General features: G+C 37.0%; 1 protein-coding gene across 11 annotated transcripts in view; it reads left to right on the forward strand.

Annotated features, from left to right (window-relative positions):
• Positions 1-19,500, forward strand: part of ATP11B (ATPase phospholipid transporting 11B (putative)) — a 66,020-nt gene that overhangs the window by 32,777 nt on the left and 13,743 nt on the right. For 5 of the 11 annotated variants that reach the window (XM_058031325.1, XM_058031326.1, XM_058031324.1 and 2 more), the window contains exons 15-30: positions 228-296; positions 1,237-1,310; positions 1,396-1,499; positions 1,661-1,842; positions 2,561-2,764; positions 3,033-3,186; positions 5,826-5,928; positions 6,166-6,311; positions 7,097-7,156; positions 7,434-7,561; positions 8,402-8,540; positions 10,326-10,349; positions 11,763-11,828; positions 12,108-12,211; positions 12,849-13,014; positions 16,832-16,917. In XM_058031325.1, the coding sequence (XP_057887308.1) occupies positions 228-296; positions 1,237-1,310; positions 1,396-1,499; positions 1,661-1,842; positions 2,561-2,764; positions 3,033-3,186; positions 5,826-5,928; positions 6,166-6,311; positions 7,097-7,156; positions 7,434-7,561; positions 8,402-8,540; positions 10,326-10,349; positions 11,763-11,828; positions 12,108-12,211; positions 12,849-13,014; positions 16,832-16,917 (1,809 nt within the window). The remainder of the gene's footprint in view (positions 1-227; positions 297-1,236; positions 1,311-1,395; positions 1,500-1,660; positions 1,843-2,560; positions 2,765-3,032; positions 3,187-5,825; positions 5,929-6,165; positions 6,312-7,096; positions 7,157-7,433; positions 7,562-8,401; positions 8,541-10,325; positions 10,350-11,762; positions 11,829-12,107; positions 12,212-12,848; positions 13,015-16,831; positions 16,918-19,500) is intronic. The other 6 variants (XM_058031321.1, XM_058031328.1, XM_058031320.1 and 3 more) reach the window with 2 other exon arrangements.

Below are 19,500 nucleotides of genomic sequence, written 5' to 3' on the forward strand. Positions count from 1 at the left end.
AAAGTGATGATTTGAAATACTTATGAAAATAGTTGAGAAATTACAGTGGTCAGGGTAGAATGTGAATAAAATACTGCAGAAATGGGCATTCTTAGTTTTTCCTAGAAGCAGGGTACAGTAATGGGGTGTAAGAGTCTGTCCTTTTCTTCCCTGCCATCTTCCCCTCCCTCCATTAATAGGCATTTTGTCTAAAGACATAATTAAGTGTATATTTTCTTTACTTTTAGGGTTGGAGTAGTATTTACTGGAATTAGTGGAGACAGTATGGAAGTAAAAAGTCTTGGAAAACCAGAGAGGTATTTGTTTTTTTTCCTTGATTATTTTGAAGGCTAGAACAGTAGTGAAGATTAATGTAATGTTCTCCTCTTAATCCTCTTTGTTCATAAGCAAACCTTGCCTTTCCACAGCGTGCTCTGTTTAATGCTTTTCCCTTGATGTCTTCAAGACAGCTTGCATCTTATTCCTTACCAATTGTAGCTGAGATGCAAGAATTTTGTGTGAGTTACTCTGTGTAGGTGTGTGTTGTAACAGTTTGTATCTTTGCCCATTCCTCAAAGGTTGGGACTGTAGCAGAGTTGGAAAACTGAATTGCTTATTCAAGTCTTGTTTCAGCTCTCGAAATTCCCAGAATCAGTCTCGTCTGTGCATAATCTAATCAGATATTTTAAACTTTCCTAAAATGAGTACAAATTATTAATAACTCTATATGTGCAGTATTCCATAACTCCTTTTACTCATTTGATCTGTATCAACTAGTTGGCAGTACTTTGAATTTAAATGTCTAAAATTAATTTGCTAAGCTAGTGGTAATATAACAAAAATTAATCCACTTACCGGGGCACACACACTTTTTTAACAATCTAGATTTTTTACAGATTTGTCAGAAACAAAATGTAGTTTTCAAAGTTATACTTGAAATAATGACACAAGGATGAAGAAATAGATAGGAGCTGCTTGTAATTGCCAAAATCTCAAGTTAGTACCCAGAAAGCTATTCCTGTTGGTAGAAGAACCTTTTATTCTTACATAATGGAATTAAGCATATATAAATTCATAAAAAGCAATGAACAATGATGTTTGTTCAGCAGTGATAGCATTGCTTTCAGAGTTGTATACAAAAATAACACTTTGAGGAAAGGTCTGTGGTGTAAGAGTCTATTTATAAGTAATTGTCTTTGGAAGTTTATTTCTAAAAATGTTTTCTTCCTGTTCCCTCTTTTAAAATACAAAATGCAGGTATAAATTGCTTCATGTTTTGGAGTTTGATCCAAATCGCAGACGAATGAGTGTCATTGTAGAGAGTCCCTCAGGTACGTGATCAGAAATTGCACAAGCAGCACTTGAGAACTTCTTAAACAACATTATTTTTAATTTCAGTTCTATTTGACTTTCTAGGGGAGAAGCTTTTATTCACAAAGGGAGCAGAATCTTCCATTCTTCCTCGCAGCAAGAGTGGAGAAATAGATAAAACAAGGATACATGTGGATGAATTTGCTTTGGTAAGGGTGTAGGCTTGCCCAACTCCCAGCCTCAGCTGAACAGAAGAACAGAAAATTCGTACAGGATAAATTGTGACTTGAAGTGAAAAAATTGCTGGTGACACCTTCTTGTTAGATCAGAAACTTGTCTACTCTGAATGAAGTCTTTTATTTTCTTGCAGAAAGGCCTAAGAACTTTGTGTGTGGCCTACAGAAGATTCACACCTGAGGAGTACCAAGAAATTGGCAAACGCCTTCATGAGGCCAGGACTGCCTTACAGCAGCGGGAAGAGAAATTAGCAGATGTGTTCAACTTCATAGAAAGGGATCTGGAGTTGCTTGGGGCTACAGGAGTAGAAGACAAGTATGCCGTGGAGTTATTGCTATCTGCACTCAAACCCAGCGAGTTTAGAATTTATACTTGAAATATGAAGTGTGAAAAACACTCACACTGTGACCAAAAGTTCTGTGCTATTCTTCTTTAGTATATTTACCTTTGGACTGAGGCAGATTCAAAACAAAAGTTGTACCAACTGATTCTGTCTTAATAACGGTGACGTACAGTGTGTTTCATCAGGAGAGATGTCATGTATGTGAAATGGAATAATTGCAGCAAATATTTAGTGTAATAGCAAATTTGTTAGGAAAGCTTCTACATACAGCTCCTTTGCAAAGCATTCTGCTTGTGCTCTGTATGTCACACGGTGTGTTGTACACTGAAGTGAGCACATGGGGCTTGAGAAGCTTTTCATGCACCACAGTAGCCAGGAATTATTGTGGACTGTTTTAAAGCTTCTGAAATGCAGTGGCAGTGCCTAGTTTAAATCAAGACGTGCTTAGTACAAATTTTTGATCCCTTAGAAGGATTAAGTTTAGTTTTTGTTTCATCAAAGCCTTTGTTTTGTTGCTGGTAACAGAATATCATTCGCCAGACTATGATTCTCTGAAAATACATGTAACATTGGAAAGGCAGACTTAACTCACCATGACAGTGGGGCTACAGTGGTAGCATGGAGTTACAGTATGAGCTCTTTTGTTTGTAAAGTGTTCAGTTGGTTATTTAAGATTTTTCTTGTTTCTAGGCTGCAGGAGAAAGTCCAAGAAACTATAGAAGCCCTCAGGCTGGCTGGTATCAAAGTGTGGGTGCTCACTGGAGACAAGCACGAAACAGCTGTTAGTGTCAGTTTATCCTGTGGACACTTTCACAGAACCATGAACATCCTTGAGCTTGTGCAGCACAAGTCAGACAGTACCTGTGCAGAACAGCTGAGGCAGCTAGCCAAGAGGTAAAATACCTGAGAAGTCACTATCTCAGTGATGATCTCAGCTTGGGTTGCTTTCATTCTTAAATTTTATGGCAGTCTCTTTGATGCATGTGCCAAACAAAAAAAAGTCTTTAAAAAAATTATATATTAATATCATTACAGACTGAAAAAAGTAGTCTGTCTGACAGATTAACTCCTTTGCTTATTGTCTGGCCAACAACATAGTTTATAGCAAAATTGGGATTTTACTGTTAACACTGTAACATTTAACATTTTTGTCCCCAAATAGAATAAAGGAAGATCATGTTATCCAGCATGGACTGGTTGTGGATGGGACCAGCCTCTCTCTTGCACTCAGGGAACATGAAAAACTGTTCATGGAAGTTTGCAAAAACTGTTCTGCAGTGTTGTGCTGTCGCATGGCACCCCTTCAGAAAGCAAAGGTAAGTGAGAATATGGTCAGGATTGCCTTTGAATTATTTTTGTCATGCTTTGAGGAGGCAGGTGTCTGACACTGCTTTGTTTGTTTGTCTGACCCTTTTTGTGACCTCTGAATCATTGTTAAATTCAGATCTAGAGTAGATTGCTCAGAAGTTTCTACATTTGTGTTTGAAAATTTGCAAGTGGATGGAGAAATCAAAATACTGCCACCAAGCTCATCTTTATTCTGCCTCTTGAGTGTTCAGTAAGGCAGCAGTTCTCCCAGTCTCCTACATGGGTTTGCCTTAGCTGCTCCACCACTTCTCCAAACCAAAAAAACTAAATTGAAAATTCGTGAACCTGTAAAGAGAATACTGTGCTTCTCTAAATACTTTAAAAATACCCCAAGTTTGAGGAAGAAGTAGAAAGGAAGACAAGGCCTAGTCTCCAGGAAAGGTTTGCCTTAATGCTCTCTTTTAATATCATTTTTCGTTCACATATACTGAATTTTACTCAAATATGTGTTGGATAAGATTCAAAATCAGATTTTGTGATTTATTTTTTTTTAACTCCAGAATGCTAAGCTTTGAAGGACTATAATATTTTTTTTTCCTTTTGAAAATTTCTCTTAATGAAAAGACATCTCTTTACCCTAAAGCACTAGGAAACCCTTCTGTGAGGTATTAGGTGTTCAACAGGCAGGCTGTTCTGCTGTAATAGGAGTCACCTGTTTGGAGGTCACTCTTCCTTCCAGAGTTCTCATGCAGTCTTTAGAATCACTTCAGTATAGAACTGTTCACCTGGTATAGTATTAGTTTCAATGGAATGTTGAAAGATAGTGTTGCTACACTGAATAAACCAATCTGTTGGATGTGTCAGCTCTGTACATTTTTTTGGCTGAAATTTTTGCCATCCTGTCTCTTTAAGGTGCAGTTATTTGTCACTGTCATGTCCTTGTTCTTATTTTGTCATTTAACTTGATTTATAATGTTTTGTACTGCTTTTCTTAATTCTTCTCCTCACCAGCAGATAATGGAGATTATTTCCTGTCTTGAGTCATGAAGTACAGCAAAATGTAATTTTAATTGCAGTGAATTTTTAATTTCAAATATTGGAGTATATAAATCACCAAGACAACTGCCATACAACTTGAGGGAGAGGGAAGGAAGTGCAGGGCAGTTTAGTCTAGTCTTGCACATTATTTTTTGCAGTAGGTTTATTCCAAGATTAAGCTGGAACTCGGCTTAATATTTCCTGCATCTTTAATTATAATGCATGTTAATGTTTGGTTAGTGGTCTCACTACTAATTTTGATATGTTTTATGACTCAAAACCTTGTTTAAACATCATCATTTCAGTCATTTGGAGCTGCTGCTGACTGCTGCTGTTAAAATTTGCTAAAGGCTTTGTCTTGACCTTTTCACATAGATGTTTTTCTGTCCAAATTACCCAGGCCTTGGGGATCTCAAGAGGACTGATCTGGGTGATGTGCTGCAGCCTTGTTACCTCTCTAAGGCTGCTTCCTGGGATCTAATACTAAATGTGTTTGAAATAATTACCCTTTAGGAATGGGGAACCTTTAAACTTGAGTATTAATACCTGCAATTAGGGAATGTATTCCCACAATCAGGTGGATTTGTCTGAGCTGTGGACTTTGTTTAATCACTGTTGTGTTCTTTGTGTGAAGTGAATTCCCACTGCTGTGAATCAGTGCCCTGACACTGCCAGCCACAACTCTATTACTCCAATACAGTTTTTTGTGTCTACTTAACTTCATGCAGTTGCTCCATTGATATTTCCACTTTGGAGTTTCTGTAACTTGAGGGGGAAAATGTTTTTTCATACATATTTATTTCTTGATTTTGGAAAACCTCTTGATCTGCATTCGTGTCTTACCTGCAGCCCACTTACAACTGAATTAGTGAAGCTTCTACCTTAAGCTAGGGCTCTGTGGGAGGTTAATGAATCACTAATTCTCCTTAACCAAAAGCTTCATCTAACTAACTCCTTTGTATTTAGAATATTATTGACACTTACATTGAAGATCTGTTATCACTGCTTCTCTTCTGAGTATTTTAGGGCCTTGCATGTCAACAGGTTTTTCCCTCATTCTGTCATATCTTCTGTTTCTTTGTCAGTTGAGGATACCTCTTGATGATAATGAAGTTGCTTTAGAAAGAAACTATTTTCCTTAATAATGGCATATTGATATTTTAGCTAATACATTTGCTTTTTCAAATTCTTCTTTCACCTGGATGAGTTCCATTAATTATAAATATGAAGAATCTGGGTTTATTAAAGGGCATTAAATCTGTATTTGTCTGTAAGTGAATTTTCAGTTCTCAATTTTACTTGACTTGGTTTGTGTGATAAAGCACCAAACTAAGAGTTGTAACAGAACATTGAAATAAGAACAGGAAAATAGGCTCAAGGCAGATATAATATTTAAATCAGGCTTGTGCTCCAAAACAGGCAGCTTTTCTAAAGAAGGAATTAATGTATGCATGTGATATGCTGAAGATATTTTTTACCCAAACATGCATGTTCATAAAACATATTAATTATATCTACAGATAGGCAATTAACTGAGATACTTGGGAATTGATGACATGGTTTGTAGGTAGACTGTCTGATATGAAAGTGTTTCATTTTCTTTTTCCAGGTGGTTCGACTGTTAAAAACCTCTCCGGAGAAGCCCATAACGTTGGCGATCGGGGATGGTGCTAATGATGTGAGCATGATCCAGGAGGCACATGTTGGCATAGGTAACTTCCTTCTGTCTCCACCACCTGGGGCTTCTTTATTTGAATCTGCATCAGATGAGCAGCTTCCTTTAGTTTTAAGTGTGAGGAATATCTTCCTTTGCAACGCTGCTGAAGTCCTTACGGTGTTGAAGTGAAGGAAAACAGAACTGTAGCTTGAGATGTGTGGTGTTGGGTTTTTTAAACCTCAGTTTTTGTTACACTTGACCTGTTTTGTGTTTTGTTTTCCAAACATTACAGGAATCATGGGCAAGGAAGGAAGGCAAGCTGTAAGAAACAGTGACTATGCAATAGCACGATTTAAATTCCTCTCCAAGTTGCTTTTTGTTCATGGGCACTTTTACTATATTAGAATAGCGACCCTTGTACAGTACTTTTTTTATAAGGTGAGTTTTTTTATTTCAGATCTGAGACTTTTGTTAGGATCAGGTTAAATATCTCTGTTTAAACATGTCTTCTGAGCTTTTTTATTTTATCTTTTACAACAAAATGCATTAGTTTAACTGTGAAATTGTTTAGTCTTTCCACCTAGAAAGAGGCTTTAAATACTGCCGTGAGTTTATCTTGGCCAAGAGGCTAATATATGCCTTTGTTTTCTTAAGGCAGGGATTTTGTTTGGTTGGTTGGGGTGCTTTTGGTTTTTTTCACTTGTTCATCAGTTTTCAAACAAGTCAAAACTCACTATCTTTATTGAATTTTATCTGGGATTTCAGCTTTGGCTCCCAAGTCCCTTCTGAAGTTGATTTCTTTCATTTAATGGCAATAGCATGGTGTTATATTTTGGTTTCTTCTTTGTTTGCTTCTGTGCAACAAATTCACATGAGCACGTCACAGCTTTAGTGGAAACTATTCTGCAAAGAAATTCTTAAAAATAAACTGAAGGGGAAAATGAAGGGATTTCTTCTACTTAATTACTACTTAGACTCCTGTAGTGAGATGTGCTCATCAAGCACATACAGTTAAGCTCATAATTTTCAGATTCATTGTCCCAAAGGATAAACAAAATATCCTCTCAAGAAAAGCAACTTGCTTTACTTTGCTAAGTAAAATGCTGAAAGGCTTTGTGTTCTCCCTGTGTATTTTTAGCAGCTTCTAAGAGTTAGAAATTTCTTTTAGGGCCGTGAGGCATGTACTAAGGATTAACTATTTCCTTAATTTCTCTTTATTTCAGAATGTGTGCTTTATTACACCACAATTTTTATATCAGTTCTTCTGTTTGTTTTCACAACAAGTAAGTATGGAATGCCTATCGCCTTGTCTGTGAAGCACTTGAGGTCCATAATCAAGAAAATAGGAGGGTGACACAAGGAGCAGTAGAGATATTACACTTAGCAAATACCCAGCTTCATTTTCTGTAATTGATAGCTGATGTTATTAGATTGTTATGTGAGTGCAGCTGTTTTCCTAACTAGCAAATTAATGTAACCGATCAATCAATGCTGCTATAAGTGTGCTAATAAATCTTTATCAATTCCAAGGCATAAAATGCTTTTTGCTTTCCTTTGCAGACGCTCTATGACAGTGTATACCTGACTTTGTACAATATTTGTTTCACTTCCCTGCCTGTCCTCATCTACAGTCTTTTTGAGCAGCATGTGCACCCGCATGTATTGCAGAGTAAACCTGTGCTCTACAGGTATGTATGTCCTGCATCTGTTCCCACAGGGACACATCCTCTGCAGCAGCAGTGGCATCTGCACAGCTCTGAACTTGCTACAGTAATTATCTGTAATTTAGGCATTTTTAGTAACTATCTTGATGAGGAAGAATTGAAGCTACGTAGTTCTCATCCTAAAAGTTAATTAAAGGAATATTTTAAGAGATGTGTCTTTTTATGTCAACCATGTTATGAGTGAAGAGCACTGAGCACTTGGTCAGCTTACATGATTGGCAGCCTTCTCCTCCATTACATGTAGGAGATGAAAATCACTCAGACAAGGAGAATGAAAAACTAGGACACCATGATTAGGGGGAATCACCACAAAAAATCCTTTACTAAGAGGAGGAGTGATTTCCTGCAGAATTAGATGTCCTCCCAGTGGTAGCATGTTGCACTGCATACTTTTTGGAGTAAAAAATAGATAGTTTTGTAAAAAAGAGATGTCTCCTCTCAGATGTTTCTCTTTTTGTAAAGGTCTTTTGAGCAGAGCAAGGGGTAAGTATCAGGAGATCTGGCTTTTTCTTCCTCTTTCAGTTCCACCTCCAGGGACAAGAATTCTAGTTTATGCTATGCTGAATTTGACCCATTAGAGACCCTGGCCGTTGGTGACCTCCCCTTAAAGCAGAGCCAAATCTTGAGAGCTCAGAGGTTTTTTTTTTTCCCATGATTTATGTATTTTTTTTCATATGTCAGCATTTGTTTAATGTGTCTTGGTACAGTTGAAAGTTATATTTATTCAAAGCAGTAACAGTCATGCAGTGTGGATAGCTGATGGTTATGGACAGTATGAAATCCAAATCTGTTTTATTTCTGCAGAGACATCAGTAAAAATGCCCATCTGGGGTTTAAACCATTTCTTTACTGGACCATCTTGGGCTTCTTTCATGCATTTGTTTTCTTTTATGGCTCGTATCTTCTAATGGGAGAAGACACTTCTCTGCTGGGAAATGGCCAGGTACAATATCATAAGTGTTATTCTACCCTGTGTTTTTGTTGGTATTTCTTAGTGCTTTTTTGAAAAATCCTCCTGTGTCCAAAAAATTTTGTTTTTATGAATTACAGTTATCAAAGATTCTTTGTCAGTATTTGTGTGTGCTCTCAAAAGTAACATTTCTTAGCATGGAAACTGTAAGGTGTTGTCAGAAAGCATATGTCCCTGAAGAACATATCTTTCATAATAATAGATGTATCGTGGTTGTCTTAAACTTTGTTGTTGTTTCATAAACTGTTTTGTCAAAATCCTATTTCATAATGTCAGCAAATTAGAATTTATATTTATTCATTCAAAACTCATTTTGAATTGAACTTAATTGCAATGTCAAGCAAGAGAAGCAATGGCTTCTCTTCAGTAACTGTTATAAAGTTAGGCTGAAAGTTGACAAAAGTCTTAAAGCTTCTCCTGAAAATGTTATTTTATTTACTCTGAATTTTTCTAAATTTAGTGCAAGCTACTTTAAATTATGCTGTTTATTCAATAAGTGTTTTTAAGGCCATACATAATGAAATCATCATACACTAATTTGACTCTTTTTATTTTAAAGATGTTAAAATTCACAGGAAGAATCATTTACAAAAAACTCTAAAGCTTGAACAAAACCATTAAAAGTCTGTTTCTTTATTTCCCTTGGTTCTGACTTACTTAACTCAATTTAAAACAATTAGATACTGATTTTTCCCTTGTTAAACATGGGTAGTAATGGAAAAATACACTTCCTTCTCATTATGCCATACTTAATACTGGCATGAAGAACTTGCCAATTCTCATAATGCTTGGCAGAGATGCAAGTTAGGGCGCAAGGGAGAAAAGCAGCATCCTGCTGAATTCCCAGTGTCACCTGGTGCCAGGGAGTGGGTGTGAGCTCAGGAAGTTTAGTCAGAAATGCAGTGATGTTCAGGCAGGGAACAGAATGGTCCTGAGGGGCTGCAGGCAGAGGGAGGAGCAGTGAAGGGAGAGCAGTGCAGCCACCTGGAGCAGCCATTCCATCATCAGATGATTGATAAGAATATTAAAATAGTTGTGCTTTAGACTAAAATGTCTCTTCCCAGCTGAGGCATGAGTGTGTCCTCTCTTGTCATTTGTTACAAGCTGTGGGATTTGAAATTCTTTTGAGCTGGTAAAGGTCCTTCAGGACTCTTGTAATGAGGTAATTTTAGACTATGAATCAGTGTGTGTGGTGCATCCATCTTCAGTTGTCAAAGCACCTCACTTCAGAATTGCTTAGTAAATATCCACGGGGCAGGAAGAGACTTCTCCCATTGTATTTAGTAACAACTGTTTGGTTTGGGGAATTGGCAGCTGCCCTTTAGCTTCTTATGTGATATGACTTCAAATGAATTCTAAGATTTTTCTGGGTTTTACTTACTCTGTGTTTGCTAAAAGATGTTGATTAGAACTGGTAGAACTGTGTTGCAGTGAAATATCCGCATTGCATAGTTTCTTGCAAATTTAATGTGTGCCTGGAAAGGCCAAAATTAAGGGCAAGAGGATTTTGTGTGCTGCTGAAGTGCTTTCTTAAATCCTCAAGAAGTGATCACCTGTACAGATGTGTGGTACAGGGTAGTGTTAGTGCAAGGCCTCAGGTTTCCATTCCAAGTTCTCAGTTCAGAGCACAGCAGAATAGAAGAGACTGTAAATACTTTGTTAATGCTGGTGCTTTCAGCTTACCTCAACACATTGTGCAACAACTTGATCTTTTAGTTCTTTTTTCTCCCCCCTTTTTCATGCTGTGCATGTCGTCAGATATTGAAACCTAACAGGCAAATGGTAAGAGTTTAGAAGAGGAGGAGATACAAGATATTGTATCTGTTACTTCATAGGATTAAAGGATGCAGCATCCGCAGTGTAAATGTGTTCAAAAATAAAATGGTGGCAAGAACCTGTGTGTGTTTTGCATTCTAACTCTGTGACCATTGAGAGCAGTGTTAGCAAAGACACTTTCTTTCACAGGTCACTCAGGAGAAGTTTAATTTTGCTTTTAAGATGAATATTGCAGCAGTTAACAACAAGCACATTACTTGTTAACCATTACTGTTGGTGGGACAAGTAAATCCAAGGCTTCAAAAAGGCATGTTATCACAAAGATCTTTAAAATGATCAGTAAATCCAGACTCATAGCTGCCTCTGTTTTGTACCTTATGTATAGATGAGAGAAGCAGTTGTGAGATCTCTCCTCAGGCTGTTGGGATTTTTTTGTCAGAGCTCTGCAACAAGAACTACAACTGTGTGAATCCCAGTTCCGTGCCCCTGTGCTGTACTGACACATCAGCTCTAGGATGACCCTGGTTGCCTGTCTGCATGTGGTACCTCTCTCCTTGCTTGCTTAGTCTGCTGCCAGTAATCACAGAGTTGAGGATTTGGTCATTGTTCAGTTTGTCAGTGGCAAAACCAGCTGTGAAACAGCAAAATCTTCCCCATGATCCCCCAGCCAGTTCCAGGCTGGACCTGGTACAGAATGGCAGCCCTGAGTAGCATGTGTGTAGATAGATACAATCTCAGCGTCCCTGCTTGGTTGTCAGAGCTGAGATTTTATTGTTGTAGACCTTGTTCAGAGTTTTGATAGTTTAATTTATGAGCACAAGAGAATAGAAAAGTGACAGATTTCAGTGTTTCAGAATTAGAGCTTAATTTTGTGTGTTATTAGCCTTGAAACAAAGTGTCTTTTCCTTAGAATTTTCTTAGTAAAATACAATGGCACCATTATTTTTGAATTGTATAATCGTGCTTGGGGTTAAAAGTGAACCTTCATTTGATGCTGCATGTTTAAAATTATCTGGAAGTGTTTAAACTGAAAAGTGTTTTGCACTTAAAGTGAATACCTTCCACCCAATATTTCCTTTCTATTGGACACTAATAATGAATTGATCAAATTGGTGTCTTCATTTCCCTATCATTTCATATTCCTTTTTTGGCCTTTTTTTTTCCGTATTTCATGTAGCCTTTGTGATGATTTGTTTTGAACTAAGAAGAAAGAGGGTTGTTATTTATGCTCTTATCATAACCTGTATTTTTTCTGGTAGTTTGTGTTGTATCCTCCTTGCTTTTTTCATGGTGATTACTTGTCACAAGCTTATGTCTTATTTCTTTAGTGTAGCTGACTTGAGAAAAATTTAACTCACTGTGAATGCCCTTAACTGATGGTTTTTTTCTTCCATGATTTTTGCCTTGCCATTTTCTTAGATGTTTGGGAACTGGACATTTGGTACTTTGGTCTTCACCGTTATGGTTATAACTGTTACGATGAAGGTATGATATCACACTGCTCTTTGGGCTTCGATGTCTAGGCAAATGTGTAATAAAGCAGTAATTTAAAATAGATTCCAAAGTTACTGATTCTTGAGGTTTCCAGATGAGTGATTTTTATGTTTAGTTTAAACAGTGGTTGAAATTTTTCTTCAGTTTTTGTGTGTTACAACAATATTTAGTGTTTGGGCTGGAAGTTCGTAAGTGTGTTCTGACTGGTATTTATAATTTTTTGTGAAGTGGGTGGAAAACAGAAGCTCACTGAAGTTATCTCTGTTTTAGATGGCACTAGAAACTCACTTCTGGACATGGATAAACCATTTTGTTACTTGGGGATCCATTGTATTTTATTTCATATTCTCCTTGTTTTATGGGGGAATTATCTGGTAAGTGATTTGCCCCCATCCTTTTTATCACATGTAATATCAATGAAGCTAAAAAACACTGAAATATTATGTTCTACCATCTTGCTCTGAATTTTCTGACAGGTTTGTGGTAAAAAGATCTAGACTGGCCACTTAAATCTAGACTGGCCACTTGTTTTTTGTGATTGTTTGAAAAATGTAAGAAGTGTTGCTGTGCTGTCCTGTGCTCAAGGACACACAGTATGTGTCTCTGACAGCCTGTAACTCTAAAGGCATTTTTAAGTAAATAGGTTCCTGAGGTGCTATGTAATAGGTGAATAATTGCAACAGAAATAAAGATGCTGTAGTTTGAATCAGTAAAGTGAAGTATTTTTGCTTGTAATTTGGAGTCTGGAGAGATAGAGTGGTGATTGATTCTCTGCAGCACAATTTAAAATTAAATCAGAACCTTTTCCTCCAAAGTTCAGTACCCCATTCCCTGGAGCTCATTTGCAGGTCAGGTCCAACAGGTTCCTGGACTTCACGTGGGCATGGTGCAGTTGTGACTCTGCATCCTGAGTCTCTCTGCTTGATGTAAAATAAGATACACTTGAGACAGCCTGTGCTGTATTTTGTTCCTAGAAGTTTTTAGTAATTGCCACTTCTTTTAACTTTTCAGGCCATTTTTACATACCCAGGACATGTACTTTGTATTTGTTCAACTGTTGTCAAGTGGTTCTGCTTGGTTTGCCATAATCCTCATAGTAGTTGCTTGTTTGTTTATTGATGTTGTGAAGAAAGTGCTGTACAGACATCTGCAACCAACAAGTACTGAAAAAGCTCAGGTAATGTTATGCTTTTGTATCCAACTTGACCAATAGTTACCCTCTTACACTGCTGTCATGTTTAGTGCAAAGAAGTGTTCTCATTTCAAAATACACTTGTTAATTTCAAATTACAAAAGTGAGGACACCATTTTACAAGGCACTAATGTTTATGTTTAGTAATTGGTAATAGAATAGAATTATTTGAAGGGGTCAGTCTTTTGCATCTCAGCTTGCAGCTGTATGAAAGGATCATACTGCACATTTTTGTTGTGCTTTATAGATGGTAACTTACTTTTTGCTTAGGTATTAGAAGCATTAGAAGCTACTGCTCTAATTAGCACTGAATAGTTCTTAAAATGTGATGGAAACAATAATTGTAAAAATTACTTTAGGAAAACCTGTTTTAATTAGTGTTTCTTAAATCTCAATCATTTCATATACTATACATTTGATTGTTGATTTTGTAATTAAAACTAATTACCATGTGACAGTTTCACAGATTCATAGACAAGGTCTAAAGTTATGCTGTAGTAATGGAATCTCCCTTCTGCCTGACACAGCCTACAAAAAATAATTTAAAACATTCTGGTGAGATTAGACTGTCTTTTAAGTAAATATCTTTGAGTGTTTTCTTCTTTTTAGAGACAATTATGGAGAAGTCATCCTGGCCTACTGTTCTAATAGTAACTGTCTCTCTGGTTTCAGTTTTCAACATTTCATCTTTTTATACTTCTTCTGCTAAACTGAGAAGGTGTCTATTACAGTTTTTGTTTTATTCACAGTTAGCTTTGTGATCAAGCTAATTTTAGCACTGATAGGTAGATTGGACTTGCATCTTCAGTCAAAATGGTTGTTTTAGAGTCTTCTCATAATTCTTGTGTTTCTCCTGTAATTTTCACCCTTCTTCAACCTCATTTTGAATTTTGGATTTAACCAGTGGACCCAATATTCCAGTACAGCAGACATCAGTGCCAAGTACAGAAATAATGAGTGCCCAGCTACATTCAGATTACAGAATAACATACATCAATAACCTGTTGTCTTCTGCATCTTCTACACATCTGCAGGTGGTGATGTTGGTTTCTTTCAGGGCATTGCTGACAGGTCAATTAGCATAGGGCCAAAAATAGTGAAAGTGTATGAAGAACCCAGCTGACAGAGAAATCCCATGCACAGTTATGGTCTGAAAGCTCTCAGCAGCTTTCTGTCCACCTGTGTGCCAGATGGATTTTGTGGTGTCCTAATTGCTTAATGCAAGTGGCACTGAGCTCTGTGCCGTGCAGAACTGCTGACTGCACTGCATCAGTGCTGCAATCTTTAGCATCTAACCTTGTAATTACTATGATGTAACTGCACATTGATTTAATTAAATTATATTACCCTTCTAATGTATGTGTTAAAAACAAAAACCAAACATGTGAGACCTTCTCTTCATTTGCTTAGGATCAACATCATGTTGATAAGCCTACTGCTAGTCAAAATATCCCACTGGTCCCTTTCAAATATTGGAATATTGGCTACTTTTTCCTGTCCTGGAATTTAGTAGCTAAAAGCCAAAGTAAATAACCACTGGCTTTCATAAGACTGTTCAGATGGACCTAGTAAGGCTCTGGATTGCACATTACTGCACTTATTGGGTTAGAGTGTCTGTAGGTAATGATATTTACCTTTTTTATCTCTTCAAAAACTAGTGGTAGTATTTATCAAACACTCTCTTTCCTTCCTTGTTGTACATCACCTCTTGCTGTCTGGCATGGTATTGGTGTGGTTCTTGAGGTTTTTCATGTTCTTGAAGTGCTTGAATTAAAACCTTAAAAGCCACATGGATTTTCCCGCCTTTATCCATGTGTTTCCTGCTACATTCTCTTGCTTTAGGACTCCTTTCTAAAGATTTTTTGGGTGCAGTTTAATGCCATTACAGCTGTGCAGTCAAAGACACAGTAACACTTTTTATTTTTAAGAAGGAATCTTGATGAATATCTAACTCCTGTCCTGTGGCTATAGCTTGATTTCTGGCCGTGGGGATTTTGCTTTGTGCATCTCTATTAGTTATTTTTTTTCTTATTTGCTTTCTGATTTGCATTTGACAGAGTCAGCACTGAGGCCTTTGTTTACCAAAATACTGTCTTTTCTCTGAAAATTCTTAATTCCTGATGCTGCAAAGTCAAGGTATCTGAAATGGGATTCGACCAGAAGTTCTTCAGCATCCATCCAGTGGTTTTTCTTTGTCTGATAGTGAAATTATAGCTACAAATGTATTTGCAAAAAGAAGGCACCTCTTTGTTCCTTTCTTGAGGTTTAATCTGTTGAGATTTTCCTACTCTTGCTTTGATGGGACAGTCAGATCCACTGGATTCCATTCACTGTTCTTGCAGTGGGGAAGTGGATGTAACTGAAGAGGAGCAGATGATCAGCTTAGCACGTTTGTTGTCAAGAAGTGACAGAATGTTTCTTTTATCATCATACCTCATAATTTTTGTTTAAAATTCCTAGTAAATATTTTTCTTTCCATTTCCAAGCAAAGGAAGAGACTGACTTTCAGATAGAAAGGGTTTGGAGAATATCTTTGTCCTAAATGCTAAGGGTGATGACTGATGCTAATGAATTCTGTGGAAGTCATTGAAGGAATAAATATGGAACTTTGTGTATTGTCCTTTAAAATTATTTTTCACTGTGTAGGTGCACCTTCTATGTAACTGAACATATTTAATTATTCATTTTTAATTTTAGGACCACATTGGTATATTTTTATATTGAGGGAAAGAACAAGCTTGGTTTATAGTTACTGTGTTTTTATTATGGCAAGATAAATTCTTACATGCCCTAGTTCCTTGTTTTTAAATTGCAGCTTTTTAGGTTTTTTGTTTCTGTCTGCCATCATTTAAATTCTAAACTAATCCCAGGAGCAATGAGCCAAACACACATTTCTCAGCTGAAAATGCTTGCCCCTAGTGTTTTAATTTTTCAGACCTTTCTTGTGTGTGAATTACCTTAGTGCTCTGAATTCACTATATCTGTAGGAATCTGCCTTATCTTGATTTTATATCTTGTTGTTAGTATAAGGTGATAGCATCAAGTGTGAGTTTGCCTCTGATCTGTTAGATGTTACATGTAGCTAAGTTTTTCATAAGGGAACAGAGAAATTTAACTGATACAAGAGAAAAATTTGATAGGCTTTTAAGTGTAAATATTGTTCTTTAACAGTAACTTAAGTCTGAGTCAGTCATTTTAGGAAACTAAAAACTAAAAATTTGACAGGCAAGCATGAGTTGACTTTTATAGACGATGAGCTTGGTTAACTTTATGTTCTTTAATGCACTTAAGGTGAATGTGTGTTACTGTATTTTATATTTTAGTTTTGTTGTGTTTCAAGGGTTTTCTGCTGGCCTAAAGAAAAGCCATCTTATGTTTCACTGAGGTCAGTTACCCTGAAGTAGCTTGTGGGCAATTTCTCAATATAGGTCTGTTACAGAATCATACAGGAGGAATTGGACAGTAAGGTGAAAGTAAATCAAAATATAAATCTTCGAGTAAAGATAAATCACAGCACTGTTGGAGGGCGAAAGCAATACAGAATAAAGGTGTTTGTAAAGCACAGATGTAAAAGTGTGTAGGCCTTTTCTCTCAGCATGGAAGCAAAGGTACTTTAAGAATGGTCCTGCCAGTGACTGGCTGTGATGGTCCCAGGAGCTGTCTTGAAGGTACCAGGCTTGTGTTCTGTATATGATGTGTATTCCACTTAAATAACAATGTGTTGTCCTGTGTCTTTCTCTTAGAAAATTACTGCTGCTACTTACTGACATGTATGTTCCATCCCTTCTCTGTCCAATTGTAGATGTACTCCAACAGAGTTGCTTTAAGTGACGAGTTCATCGCACTGCAGCCATTGTCCAGGGCCAGGAATCAGCTGAGCAAAATTAGGTAGAGTAGGAGGGACAGTTCCTCATCAACTCTTATGCATGCTCAAGGTGAACTAACCAGTGCTGAGAGAGATGGGAAGAGGCATGAATATATTTTAGTGGGGTGAGAGGGCAATACATGTAGTGCAGAAACAATCAGTTTGGTGATTTCTTGGCTTTGCTCTGTGTTTCTGAGCCAAATGCTTCTCCTAAGTAGCATGTGTTGGACGTGCTTTTTTTTTTTTTTTTCTTTTTTAAAGGAAAAAACATCCCTAGCATGATGTTCAACTTCCAGAATAAAGATCAGCTGTTCTTGCATCCATTTTTAAATAATCGTAGTTTCTAGCATGGTTATAATGCTTTTGGTTTCTTTATGATAAAAATTAACAGTGCATTTTGCATGCTGGATAATTTCAGCTTTATAAGGCTGTGACAGGAAGATCCATGTACTTTAGGCAGCAATTTCTTGCAAGTTATTTGCCCATTTTAATTTGCTTTAAATTGTGTCAAAAGAGCAGATAATGTTTGAAGCTTGGGTGCGTCCATACCCTTGTGCAGCTGAAGCTTTTTGTGTCTGTTTTGTGCAGCTATAAAGTGAGTGTTGTTTGTTTTCAATGTGTGTAGATACATATTCCTAAAGGCATTTGGCTACAAAGTCCCAGAAAATTACTCAAAACAAGATCAAAGCATACATATGTCTGTGTCGGTAAAACATGATTCTGCAGCTCTTCAAATGCACTGAGTTCGGCACATGAAATGCTGTCAAATGCTGATTCTCTTTTGTAAGACTTAAGAATACATCAGCAATGTCTTAGTCTGTTTAATTCCACATCCTACAGCAAGAATTAATGCAAAGATCTGATTCCTTTTAAATATTTTTCAAGGTGACTTTGTTGTTAAAAATGTGCAAATAGGTGCCTACATTTTAGGGACTTAATTGCTGTTTGTTAAACCAAAGGAGAAAAGTTTTGTATTTCCTCTGAGAGTGCCCTACAACTTTACAAGGCAAAACTTGAAATGGCCATTGTGTTGTGGTGTTAGTGACCCCAGTGTGAAACACAACACCTTGGATTTCCAAACACCCAGGGGGATAGTGGTGGGCTGATTTTATTTTCTTTTGTTTTGAGTACAGCACTTAATAGCTTTAAAACAGGCAAAGTACTGTATAGCTTTTGAAAGCTGTTAAACTTAGCAATATATTGAGGAGGTTCCTCTGCAAAAGCCTTTACAAGTTCGCTTTTCAAATTCTTCGTTTATCAGGTATCTTGGTTTATCAAGTTACCTTTTAAAAACTGTGGATAAGTGTATGTAAGTTGTTTTCTCAATTAATTATTAAAGTGAATTACGTCACACATCATAGCTATACCAAAGGTTTTAGAACAGATAATTCTGCTAAAATTTCAAAAATTAAACACATCTTAATGGTTATACAGCTGGATAGTCAAAGAAAAATAAAGCTGTCTAGGAATGCAGCACTGTAGCCATTAAAATGCTAAAATCAGGAGAATCTTTGCTAATGTGAGGCAATTTTCTTCATATTAAACTTAGGGAAGAGTTGAAAAAAGGGGAAATCTGTTTTGTCCATAAGTAACAAATGATTATGCAAATCCAATTCTCTTGTAAGTCAGAACTTTTGCACTTGGGTATCTGATAGTACCTGAAGTTCAAGCACTGGATGCTTTCTAATGTGCAGTTGAGCTTGTAAAGTGCAACAAAAAGGAAAGATTTGGGTTTCTCTAGTTCTTTATTCTGTCTTTGAACAAAGTTCAGAAGTTATCTTGTGGATCCTTGCCTAAAACAGTGAAAAGGAAAATCAATTGATAGACAGAAACTACTCACTTCACTATACTAAATGAAATCTAATTTGGAGTGAAGAGCGTGAGTTGGTTTCTGTGGTTTTCCCAAAGCAACAGGACAAAGAAGGCAAGGAAAATTGTGGGAGCATAAAACAGAACAGCTGCCTGGTGAATATGTAGCTGTAAAGCAGCTAATCTGTCACACCTCATTTGTACATGCCCACCCAGGGATTGCATCCTTTGTGACTGCAGAATGCATGGAGGTTGATGAACAGACTTTGGCAGGTTTTTGTTGTTTGTAAATATGTATTAAGAGTCTCAAAAGGAGCATAACTCCAGGTTAAACTGAGTTATGCCTTGTTCTGCCAAAACGCTTACTCTTCTCTTGAGATCAAAAGAAGACTTCTTTTATGAATGCAAATTTAAAAAAGTATGATGTTACAATAATTTTTTGTTTCTGTAGGCTTCACAGTGTGCAAAAAATGTTCAAGTTTATATTGAGTATATTGGTGATGTGCAGTTAGGATCTTTGAGGGGGATCTTCTAAGTGTCCAGGTGATTCCTGTAAGTCAGAATTGCAGTCTTTTGTGCCTGTTAAAGTCTTGCCTCTGAACTTTACTGTCCCTTTTGGAATGTGGGATGAAGAGGAAATGAGGCAGCACAGGCAGGTGCAGGTGTTGTGCTTCACTGGAGTCTAGCAGAGCACTGCTTTCCTTCACAGCTGCCTCTTCTGTTCTTGGAATGTGTGAAATATGTACCTTAGGGTACTAACTGGGTCCCACTGTATCTCATTCCATGTTTTTATCTGT

The sequence above is a fragment of the Melospiza georgiana genome, chromosome 10, assembly GCF_028018845.1.
Source record: "Melospiza georgiana isolate bMelGeo1 chromosome 10, bMelGeo1.pri, whole genome shotgun sequence".
Taxonomy (NCBI): Eukaryota; Metazoa; Chordata; class Aves; order Passeriformes; family Passerellidae; genus Melospiza; species Melospiza georgiana.